Source organism: Lissotriton vulgaris, chromosome 10 (assembly GCF_964263255.1).
Source record: "Lissotriton vulgaris chromosome 10, aLisVul1.2, whole genome shotgun sequence".
Lineage (NCBI taxonomy): Eukaryota > Metazoa > Chordata > Amphibia > Caudata > Salamandridae > Lissotriton > Lissotriton vulgaris.
Window position 1 is genome coordinate 424,648,726 of NC_141698.1, and position 12,711 is coordinate 424,661,436.

General features: G+C 46.3%; 1 protein-coding gene across 1 annotated transcript in view; it reads left to right on the plus strand.

Moving 5' to 3' along the window:
• The window catches only part of MCRIP2 (MAPK regulated corepressor interacting protein 2), a 136,785-nt gene extending 124,917 nt beyond the window's left edge, over nucleotides 1-11,868 (plus strand). Inside the window, exon 5 of the mRNA XM_086941281.1 lies at nucleotides 11,228-11,868. Coding sequence (XP_086797407.1) covers nucleotides 11,228-11,298 — 71 coding nt within the window. The 3' untranslated portion in view covers nucleotides 11,299-11,868. The remainder of the gene's footprint in view (nucleotides 1-11,227) is intronic.
• The last annotated feature ends 843 nt before the right edge of the window (nucleotides 11,869-12,711 follow it).

Here is a 12,711-nt window from a genome sequence, read left to right on the forward strand (position 1 = left end):
TCCAGCATCAGAAACCGTGGAAATGCTGAGGTGCCCAATACTGAGGCTGCCCAGTCTTCATGAATCTTTCTTCCACCACCCTACACTTCTGTCTCTTTGCCTCACTCTTCCAGGTTCTTTATCATTCTTGTATTCTCTCTTTGCCACCTTTTTGCCATCTTCCCTTCCTCTCTCTTGCTCGAAGTTAAAGATAAAAAAATAAGTCCTGGTCTCCAAAAGTGAGCGCTAGTGCACACCACCCGCAAATGTATTTCGGTATGTACAGGCTTACTTTAATTAACTCCACATAAATGAACCATGATCATACACGTATCTGTCTTCTAGGTACAAGGATTTGAGACTAGTAAAAGTATATTTTTATTTTTGCTTTCATGATATTTTAGTGCTTCGTGTTAGGCCGCAATACTTTTGTGCATCAATATTCTGATACTGCCTTTTCAATGGGCCAACCTGCCATTTAAGGCATTTATTGATTTGGTGAAAAAAGCACCAAGATGCCCGCTTTTCATTTGAGATTTTGTGAAAGTATAGACATTCAGGCTTTCTGAAATGTAATTGAGAACAGCTAGGACGGCGTTTGCTTGGTCAGAGGAAAAGAAGATTATAAGGTCTGTCTATGCCTCGTGCTTGTGTAATCATTACCTCTATGTTCAATGGTGGGTGAAAAGGGCAAGATGCTTTGTGGAGTACCTCTTTGGTATCTAGGGCCATGGTTGCAGAGGGTTTAGAGGAGGATTTGACCGGGTGAATCATGCGTGACAGGAACCTGCTATTGACGCTAGACAGTTTCACGTGCATACATCTGGGTTGTGTGTGTCGGATTAGTGAGCTAAACATGGATTTCAGCTGGCACAAGACGTTAGCATGTATCCTTGGTATATGTTCAACATCCGCCTATAGTTCACATTTTGTATGGGTCTTTGCCCACTTTGCAGAACAGCATGATAACTAACTCTGAGGCTGTTCTTATCATGCAACTCCCCTCCATAAAAACGTGTATGTGTGTAAGTAGACCCCGTATCAATTAATTGGGAAGTCCCATGTAAGAGAGGTTGCGATTGCCATCTTGTACTACGCAAACAAATGATGGACGGAATGCTGAGTAAATCATGCATTCACCCCCAGTCAAGAGATGTGGGTGAAATCCATCATTCTTTTGCCACCCCAGTTTAGACCCAGCCATATGTAAATCGGTCTTGACCCAGTTCTTCAAGGGAACAGTCCAGCCCAAACTGCGAAGCCAGGTCCTCCCGGGACCACAAACAAGCATTCTGGGACCAGTTTCGGGGTATTACCCCTCATCAGCCAGACTAGCTTAAAATCAGTGGCACAGTGAACAAGCGACCCACGTCTGGACATACCCATCCACTTAGTGCAGAAAGTGCTATGCAAACAAATGATGGAAGGAATGCTGAGTAAATACTCTTGGTCATGAGTTTTATTGGTGGCGAGCATGGTAAATTATCTGGCTTCATTTATTATGTCTTTGTCTACTTCTTATGCCCTCTGAAAATTGCTGTTGTCCAGGTAGTGACGACCATAGAGTGGGATACAGTGCTCCTTCCGAAGACGGGGCAAAGGTTTTAGTACAATGTCAGCAGTGTTCAGTATGTCACTGTTTTTGTCAGCAATGGTTCTTATTGATGATATGCAGCTCTTTCTCTTTGTTTGTAAATAAACAGCTTGATTTGTTAGTTTTGCAAAAAGAGTTTGCAGATTAGCATTGCATCCATTTTTTCCTATAGTTCTTAACCCCTTCCATGCTGATGACGAACCCCAGCCGTCATGCACTACGGTGCTCGTGTGCTGATGACGGCTGGGGTTCGTCACGGCCCGCCCCTGTTCGTGTTGTTTACAGCACACCAGGGGAATCGCGGCCGCATGGAAGGGGTTAAACTCCATGGTCACAATTTTAGACTTACAACGATAGAAGCTGGACTTTGAAGCTAGATAGGCTACTTGACTAATCCTAATATTCTTCTTAACATCACTATTTTTTTAATTTAACGTGTGGCATTATGTTTTTTTCCCTCACTGTCATCACTTTCAATGTGCCTCCATTTGTCAATTGCAAGGGATTCCACTGTAGTTTGTGAGGTCTCTCCCAGCCATTCTCTTTAAAGTAAGGTGGCCCTTCATCTTTGTGTAGATCAGACCGATCTTCCAAGATTTCATCATTCGTTTGTTCCAGTTTGCTGGTGTTGATGACTGGTAGTGTTTAGTTAAAAGTGTATGCAGAAATTATATGAAATACAAATTGGCCCCATAGATCATGTGGCACATTTGGAGGTGAGGGAACCAAAGAAAGGTAAACTATGCTAGAGTAGCTGCAGTGTGAAAATGAAATCAAGGTGAATTTGTTTGCTGTAGGGGTATGGATTCTCCATATGCCCTCTTTCACAAACGGTTTAAGGGCATTCATGGCATATTTGCGTAGTAAGATTTTTATATCCTTGCATGGAATCAATCCATTCTACTCCGATTGTGTTTAATGACCGTTCGACATACAGTATAAGGAATTCCGTAACACGGAAATTACATCCTACATTTTATCAGTTGCTGGGAATTCATTTTAAATCTGATGATTAGTATTTTTGTACTCAATTCACAACGATCAGAAAACATCTCTTTTTTTGCAATCTCACTACAGATAAGTAAACATTACTTTAAGATAAGGGTGACTTGGGTCTGCCCGGTGCTCTTTATTCAGTGGCTTTCTTGTCTTTTGCAGCACCTTTCTTCTGCTTCAATGGATGTGCTCCCTATTCTGGTTTGTCCAGCTTCTGAAATTCCCTGTTGATGTCTAGGAACTATTTTACCTTAGGCACCAATCTTTAGTATTTAAGATTAAGTGTGAGGGTATCTATTACTCACTCCCACCTCTCCACGAGTCTGCTCCTACCTATCCCTCTATCTTGTTCCTGCCTCCTGCTTCCTAGTTCAGCCACTTCTTTCCCCACCATTGTGCTTCCACTCATGTGTTCCCTCAGTCTGCATGCTTCACAATGATATTGCTCTCCTCGCTTTCTGCACCAGACCTCATCACTCCTTCCCTTGTTGAGTCTCCACTCGATTTCTCCCCTGCTTGTCATCCTGTTCCATGGTGCCTCCCACTTCAGTCTGTTCCCATGTCTGCTTCCGCACTCCAGTATCTCTACCCAATTCGGTCTGTCCTGCACCTCCCGGTTTATCGTTTTTCTCACTTCACTTCCTACACCCTGCTTCAAAGCAAGACCAATTGGGTTTCCCCATGCTTTTCGTGCTTACTACACAATCGTTCCCACACCTCCCAAAAATATTAAGCTCCACACGCACAGACATTCACAGAGACTGTAATGCTGGTTTGTAACCAGTGGTAGTATTCAGACCTAGCGTACCCCCACTATCTACATCAGGCTATTGTGCTGAAGCCTAGTGTAAATTTCTTTAGAAAGAAAAAAAATTATATATATATAGCAGCGGCCGCATGCACTGGGAAGCATTGGAATAGTTCGGTATGGTAAAAAAAATCTGGCTTAACATTAAATAAACAAGCATTTGCAATGCAATGGTCTCGGCATCATTAAAGGTAGAGCTATTGGCATTGCTCATGACATTTTTTTTTCTTTAAATCAAAAATAAATGGCATTGTCATTAACATTGCCAATACACAGCACTCTGCACTTAACAGCACACAATGCTCTGCACACTCACTCTGCACTCACTGCTCTGCACACTCACTACTCACTACTCTGCACTCACTACTCACTACTCTGCACTCACTACTCACTACTCTGCACTCACTACTCACTACTGTACACTCACTACTCTGCACTCAGCACTCACTCCTCACTACTCTGCACTCACTACTCTGCACTCAGCACTCACTACTCTGCACTCACTACTCACTACTCACTACTCACTACCCTGCACTCACTACTCTGCACTCTCTACCCTGCACTCACTACTCTGCACTCACTACTCTGCACTCACTACTCACTACTCTGCACTCACTACTCACTACTCTGCACTCACTACTCTGCACTCACTACTCTGCACTCACTACTCTGCACTCACTACTCTGCACTCACTACTCACTACTCTGCACTCACTACTCACTACTCTGCACTCACTACTCACTACTCTGCACTCACTACTCTGCACTCACTACTCTGCACTCACTACTCTGCACTCACCACTCTGCACTCACTACTCACTACTCTGCACTCACTACTCACTACTCTGCACTCACTACTCTGCACTCACTACTCTGCACTCACTACTCACTACTCTGCACTCACTACTCACTACTCTGCATCACTACTCACTACTCTGCACTCACTATTCCTGAGAGCAAAAACCCGATTCCTCAGGGGTTTCAGCTGACAGGGCTCGGTATTGTGTAACGTGCTAATTCTTCCAGAAAACGTCAGAGGGGCAATGCAGGGGGTAGGAGGAGTGACAAACCAATAAAGCCTCATTAACATGCGCATGGTCTTTTAAAGACCTGTGAAGTACTCGGGGCGGCTCTGTGTGTGCCCAGCTGTTTTTTTTGGGGAGGGGGGGAGGGGGGAATGCACTGCCAGCAATGTGCCAGGCCAGGCAGTGTTCAACACTTGCATCACCCTTTCTCTGCCTGCCATTGCGCGCCAATGCTTCGGAAAGGTAAGAAAAACGTGCATTTGCGTTCGAAATGTCTGATCCTACAGCAGCACACTTCCAAAGTCCACACATGACAGTAACCCGATTCACAGCCCCATTCTCCAGATTTTTTTAAAAAAAATCTCCCACTTTGCTCTTCTGAAATGTTGGCATGTATGTACCAAGCCAATCCTCTCGCTGCTTTAATGCTGTTTCCAAACATTAACAGCAAGAGAGCAGCACTTAGATTCGCTCTTGAGTCATGGGGGCGGGATTAAGGGCTGAGCTCATGGTCACAATCACAAGCTCGATGCATGCCTGCAGGAGTTGGCAAGTGTTCTTTGCTGTCTCTGACTGACGGTCTAGGCCGGCACTACCAAACGGTGAGTGAATATGTGTGTGTATTAAATAACATTGGTACAGTGGCACCGCTAGAACTGATCAGAGAAGGTGGTCAAGTGGGTTTTAATGTTGGATTCCTTTTCCGCGCTGCTGCGCATGGACTGCCCTCAACGAACATGACGATACTGTGAGCAGACAGTGCTTGGTGATACTGTTGACAGCCTTGAGCTGTGATATAGTGAGTACAGAGCTCCTCATGATCCTGTGAGCACTGCCTGGAGGCACTTCGAGATACATTGCCTTATAATACTGTGCAGTGCCTCGAGACACAGGGAGCATGCAGAGCCTGGTGACACTGATGCTGCAAGCGCTGGTGATGAGACTGCCAGCACACAGTGCCTGTCTGAAGATACTGTAAGCTAAGGTTCATGGTAAAGTGTTCCTCGTGATGCTGCGAGTACAACGTACCACATGGTATTGTGAGCACACAGTGCTTGCTGCTACTGAACCAGGCGTTGTGGTACTATGCGCATTCTGTAGTAGTGATACTATGCAGTGGCTTGTTATACTGCCTGCACGGTGCCTCGCGATACTGTAGAGTGCATTGTTTTAGTGCTAATACAGAGTGCCTCGTGATACTGTGAGTATGCAGTACCTCCGTGATACTGCGTGCACGGTGCCTGGTGATACTCTAGAGTGCTTTGGGTTTGTGCGAGTACACAGTGCCTCGTGATACTGTGAGTACGCAGTGCCTCTGTGATACTGCAAGCAGGGTGCCTGGTGATACTATCATCCGGAACAATGGCTCAGTGGGTTGATTGCCAGAGGCATTCTGCGATTTATCTGCTGATTTGAAGCCCCGCTGCCCCTGCCACATGCTGTTATTGTTCCTAATTAAAAACAGTAACCGGCATATTGTCAGCATTATAAATATAAAATACTATTGGTTCCTCTCGCGCCTTCAGGTGAAGTCAGCAACTGGAGTCCATTTTAAAGTCACAGATCTATGGGCGAGATAAGGGGAAGAGAGTGGGAAGAAACTAAGGAGTGCATCCTAAATGCCCCCGGAATCCCGCCGCGGCCGCCCCGGAAGTCAGGCACGGTCGCCTGTGACGGGGGCGGGGCCACGTCCAGACCGGAAGAGGAGGCAGGCGGAGTCAAATGCGTCTCGCGCCCGGGGCTCCTCTGAGCGGTGTGGAGCCCCGGGGCCGCGCCGGCAGGAGGTTGGGCACCGCGTGGTGAGAGCAGAGTCCCCGACATTGGCCAGGTAAGTTCCAAAAGGCTGGGGGGGGGCTTGGTGCACTTGTGTGTGTGTGTGTGTATGCTCGTGTGTGTATGTATGTGTGCGACGGTGACGGCAGGGGAGGGAGGGAGGGAGGGGGGGCCTCGGTGCACTTGTGTGTGTGTGTGTGTATGTGTCAGGGGGGGTGTCTCTGTATGTATGTATGTGCGTGCATGCATGGGCGCTTGTGTGTGTGTATGCGCATACGTGTGTGGTTCTTGAGCTTCCCAGGAGACAGCGCCTGGCCACAGCGCGCGTTCCCGTTTCAAATCGGCTCCAAGGATGCGCGCGGCCGGAACTGTCTCCTGGGAAGCACACTCGCTAACAAAAGATCTCGGCGGAGACGCGCTTCCGCGCGGCTAGCCGAGACCTAAAAATTACAAATTCACAGAAAAAAAACGGGTTAAAGTGATAGTATAGTTAGGAATTTAATCAATATTCACAATTTAGTAAAAAAAGCTTCAGAAATTTACTGGTTAAAGTGATGTTATAGTTAGGTTGAAATGTAATATTGTAAGCTAAAAATAACTACTGAAATTCACTAGTTATAGTTAACTCGAGTATTTATAACTTTCGCCTTCACCATGTATTCCTTATGACCTCACATATTATAATGCTCATGACATGTTCTGTGACATCATTGATAACCTCACTGATGACAAAAGAAATGACATCATTGATGACATCACTGTGCATGGTGAAAGATCACGTTAGAGTTACTTGAGTTAACTATGATTGCTGAATTTCACAGTTTTTGTTTTAGTTTTAAATGTTTCACTTTTTAAATGCCATTTTCCCCTAACTAGAACGTCACTTTAACCTTTGGGTTCATCACACAGATACACCCCCAGACCGGATACTACGGATTCCCCATTGCAGCAGGGGTGTGGCAGGCACACTTTCAATCCCTTTATAGCTCTGAGCCGGGAGAAACCATTAACGACACCGGTATCGGTTGGCCTGATTATGAGGGGGATCTAATAACAGTGGGGGAGGTTAAGGTTGCAATAGCAGGACTCACATCGGGAAAGGCGCCAGGATTGGACGGCCTACCCGGGGACCTGTTCAAGCAGGAGCCCGACCTCTGGGCCCCCTACCTTGCCGTTCTGTTTAATGGAGTTCTGAGCGGCATGGAAATCCCGAGTACTTGGCTGGGGGCGGAGGTGGTTCCCATATTCAAAAAGGGCTCGCCTCTCCTCCAAGCCAATTACAGACCAATCAGTTTAATCGATGTGCCGCAGAAGCTGTTCGGCAGGATACTGTTGAACCGGCTCCAGGACTCGGCAGAAGAGATAGGTGTCCTTAGTCCGTACCAGGCGGGATGCAGGAAGGGAGTCTCTACAGTGGATCAGGTCTTTCGACTGAACATCATCTACTGGAGGGCAGCGATATTCGAGGGCGGCAGCTTATACACAATTTTTGTGGATCTGAGGGCCGCCTTCGACCTGGTGCCCAGAGGGAAACTTTGGAGCGTTCTGGCCGAGATGGGCGTCCCCCCGGATATCCTGATAATCTTACAGAGACTGCATTACAACAACTACGCTCGAGTGAGGTGCGGGAAATCTGGGGCACTGACGGACAGATTCCCCAATGACTGGGGGGTTAGACAGGGTTGTGTGTTGGCACCGACCCTGTTCTGCCTCTTTGTCAACGGGGTAATCGCCCACCTAAACGCCACTGAATACACTGACGCCCCCAAACTGAACGGCAGCAGGGTGCCTGCGATCATGTTTGCAGACGACACCCTGCTGCGGTCCAAAACCCCAATGGGGATACAGAGGATCCTCGACTCATTTGTGGCCTTTTGCACTGATAGGGGCTTAGAAATGAATGCGGCTAAAACCAAGTTTATGGTCCTGAACCCAAGTCAAAAATTGCGTCCGAATCCACTATTGGGAGCGTCACGGCTTGAGAGAGTTTCCACCTTTGAATATCTTGGTGTAACCCTCAATGAAACCATGTCTTGGGGACCACATCAGACTAGGGCCAACCTCAAACTGGTACAGACTACAGGGGGCATCGCGCGGATGATGAATGGCTCCACATACCGTCCGCTGGGGCCGCTCATCCAGATCTACAAGGCACAGGCCAGGGGTGCCACTATGTATGGGGCGGAATTGTGGGGTCATACATCTTCCCGCAGTCTGTCCTTAACTGAGAACAACTTTATTAGACAGATAGTTGCACTTCCGCCAGGCACCCCGCTCCTCCCCCTGAGGCTGGATCTGGGTCTGCGACCAATAGCTGACGAACTAGGCCTAAGACCCATAGCCTTCTGGCGAAGGCTATGGAGTAGTGAAGAACTCTCTGCCTATAGGGCGGAACTTAGGGAGCTTTTGACCCACCCAAAAGCGTTACAGATCCCCTGGATAAAATATATACAAAAATCCTGTACGAGACTGGGGTTTCCTGACCTTTGGTCCGACCCTGCTAACGCCTCATCAAATATCTCACGGAGAGCCCTGGCCATTGTCTACCACGAACAGAAACTAGCCATGGCCTTAGATAGCCAGGGTGAGGGGTCAATAACATCTGTATTTGCGCAAAGCAAGGACTCATACAGGCTGGAGAGGGTTCTGGACGCCATCTCCCCCGTGCTGGCCAGGAAGCTGTTTCTCCAATGGAGATATTGCACATTGCCCTTGCGATCTTTTACCAGCTCCTGGTCATCACCGCCCTCCACCAAGCAGTGCCCGGCATGTGCTGGTGCGGAAGAAAGTGATTTACATGTGGTCCTGTTTTGCCCAACTTACAAGGCAGCGAGGAAATACTGGCTCCTCCCACTTATCAGAAACCTTGGTTGTAGGGAGTATCTCCCAATGTACAGAATTCTAAAAACCGAGCTTAAGCTTAACTGTGTTTGCACTAGCAAAATTTCTTACCAATGTCTGGCACATTCGCACCCGTATTCTGAAGTCGCAGGCTCCCACCCAATTTTAAAATCTATAGTTTTAATTGCAATTTTAATAGTATGTAAAGAATGGAAAGATTTTACATTGTATAAGCATGCATTGATTGATTATTCTTGATGATTTTACAATGGTTGTATATGTTTTTATTGTATATCTTTGATGGCCATATGGCCGAAATAAAGATTGATAAGTAAGAATTGTAATCTTGATGGGGTAATAAGGTGTGTTACTGGCATACATTCAGGGCCAGCTCTATGGTGGTGTGACCAGTGCCACCGCACCGGACATTGACTCTGGGTGGGGGCGCCTTGTTTGCAAGTATATTAAGGATTTAAAAGCACCTTCCTGGAGAGAGATTGGGGTTTTGTCTAGTAGAAGTTTTGACTCCTCAAAAGGTAGCGCAGTGGATTAATATGCCTGCTGCAAAGAACATGCATCTTACTGATCACAAAGTGCATATAATATAGATAAGTCAGTGGGTTACTGCTCTTGTCAGAGAGATCCTTTTGTTACTTGCCGTGTCTAAGTTAAAAGCCAAATATAGAACAGGGAGCTATTAACTGTCATCAAAGAGCTGCATGCAAAGAGCAAGGTATAGATTAGAGCATTATGATTTCCCCCCCAGTATTTCATTATCCTAATGTTGCAAAAAAGGCTCATTTGGGTAGGAATCAATTCTGATTATTAAAGAGAACCCTCAACCATGGTGTTACATTTTAAATTCTGAGTTTGTGCTTCTCCATACCAAGCACTCTTAAACTGTACTGCTTACCAGTATGGATGACATGTGGCTCCTACACCTTGTAGTCCTCTGTCTTATGTAACATTTCCCATGCACTGATTTACACATGTGTGTGTGTGTGCATGTGTGTGTGTGCTAAAGTGCTGTGACAACCTACACTGGTTTGAGTGGTGCTATAAAACGAATTAAATGCACCTGAGAGAGAGTAGTTATGGGGTCATTGTTAAAGGGTGGTAGGGAGGGAATCCGTGGCAGAGGCAGTCATTGGGGGGCGCCAACAAATATTGTCGCACCAGGTGTCAGCAGCTCTAAATCCCACCCTGCCCACATGCAGTGAGAGCTACAGTGTAAGGTACCATGAATAAACAGAAGAAGAAAGAACACGACCAGCAAAACTTGAAAATTACACATTTGCACAGCAAATTCTGTGTTAATTCCCACATGAACATACAAATATTGTTATGCCCATCACATTAAATGTGCACATGGCTACCTCTTCTTTACAATGGTCCGTGTTTTCTCACCCTTGCTTTGAAAGGTAACATTCCCTGTGGCTTGCAAGCAAATAAAAAGGTTTGATTTGGAATGTGGCATGGGTACGTGCTCGGAGTAACTTCCAAATGTTATAATTAATTTAAAAACAAAGGTTAGTGGTTTTTGGGGGGGCGCCCCACCCCAAATTTTTTTTTCAATTTAAAATCATATATCTGTGTGGGTGTATATGTAGGGATTCCATAACTACACTTATCATGCATGTTAAAGGCATACGCGTTGTACATGATGCATGGTAAAGGCACTGCGTGGTAAAGATTGGTAAAGGAAGTTTCCTGCCTGGAAGAGATGTGCAAGGTCAGAAGAAAGGTTAACTGGCTGTCAGTTCTCCATGAATTTCTGCTGTTTGTGGTGCCAACAGTATTTCCCCCACATGGCCTTTCTTTCATTCAGCTAAGTGGGTGCATATTAAGATCCTAAGGTCTCTTGACAGCAGTAGTGGCGTCAGCCTGAAGTCGTATCTTTGGGGATCACCACTATAAACAAAGCTCCACGTAAAGAGATTTTAATTCTTGAGGCAAAAATTATAATATGAAAGGTTATACAGTGGTGTTCTTATTCACCCCAGCCATGGTGGAAAGCTTTTTGTTGGTGTTGCCCCCAATTCAAATGCAGTTCCTGGAGTGCATTTGAACTTCTCTGCCGTGGACATGTTGGAGTGGGAGGTGCCAAGCCAAGGATAGCCTGGTCTTTTCTCTTGTTGGATGATAACTGTTTTTGTTTCTGTCCACATCTGTCTCGACTCTAAATTGTTGTTATATTTGTGTCACTTTTCAGATTTTGTGCCTATTGACCTGGAGGAGTGGTGGGCCCAGAGGTTTCTGGCCAACATTGAGAACTGCTCGTAGATCACAGGTTCAAGCACAGTCGCCATCTTTGTCTGCTGGGGAGTGTGCTGGGAATGGCGCTCCAAGTGCAACAAGAAAGGGGGGCATGGCACAGCGCACCCTCATTGGGGCGAAGCTGATCCTGCAGCACGCTTTGTCATAGAAACCGCACGTGGACCGGACAACTCCAGAGACATTCCTGCCAAGACTGAGCCGTGTACTGGAACAGGAAGTTGAGCTCGATTCTGATGGTCTTTTATCCCACAGGGATAGTAAAGTAGTCCTGAAATTGCCTTTTCCCCCGACCCCCTCTTCTGGGCCTAGTCTTTTCAAACCACAAGCTGTTGCCAGCGATGCACAATTACCTGTCTGTAGAGAACAAGATGTCGCCGGGGTGAAGCCACTGCCTCTTGCCCTTTCCCAACTCTTACAGCCAGCGCACTGGCAGCACTCGGGAAGAGGGAACAAGGAGACTGGACAAACACACAGAGGACATTTTATACATGCAGTTCATGTGGCTGCACATAGTGAAAGATGTATACAAACCCGACTCACCCTATGATGGATGTAATTTATAAACCTTCTAATTTACTCTGTGTCCATGTGGTCAATGAGCTTCTGCTACTCACTGAAATGTGTTTTGGCGCCTCATTAAGGGTAGTAAGCTCTATATAAATACAATTGCCCTAGAGCTATAAGGAAATCTTGGTGGGGGGGGGGGTTGAATAGTTGATAATCTCCAATTTGTTACAGGTAACAGCAGCCCAAAGTTTGGGCGCCACACGGCACTTGTACCATTTGAAGGAGAACAGGTTGGGGCAGGGGGTGCACGTGCGTTTAATAATCCCTTAAAGATAGAGGCATATTTATGATAGGGTTGGGTAGCATTTGAGCCATGTAATGCAGTGCAAAAGGGATGCCACCCTTAAGTGTAATTTGTCAAGATGGCAGACTGGCTTGATAAATCAGCAGCAACGCAATGCAGCGCACATCGGTGCGTTACATTACTCTGCCTCAGGGAGGCGTTCCATGGGCGGTGCATGGGTGTTCTCAAGCAACTGAACAAACTAGGGTGGGGGGGGGGGGCACAGGGAATTTAGAGACCTAGCAGTGGCATGTTCCCTAAATAACTGAAAAACACAATGTCACTGGGTCTAAACAACAAAAAGGTGTGGTACTTCTAAAAATATGTGAGTGAACTTACATCTAAATAGTTGTAAGATTAGATGGGCACCTTGTGATCCCTAACAGGGTACCCATCAGTCACCACTCGGAACCGCCTCTCATCATTTGGGATTCCTGTATTGCCATATGTTAGGAACAGCAAGGGTTTCACAATGGAGGTAAGATGTAAAACCTCTGATAAACCTAATGCTGTCCTATATGGTGAGAGTCTCACAGGCTATTCGTTAGCTGGACAAAAAAGAGGGTGAC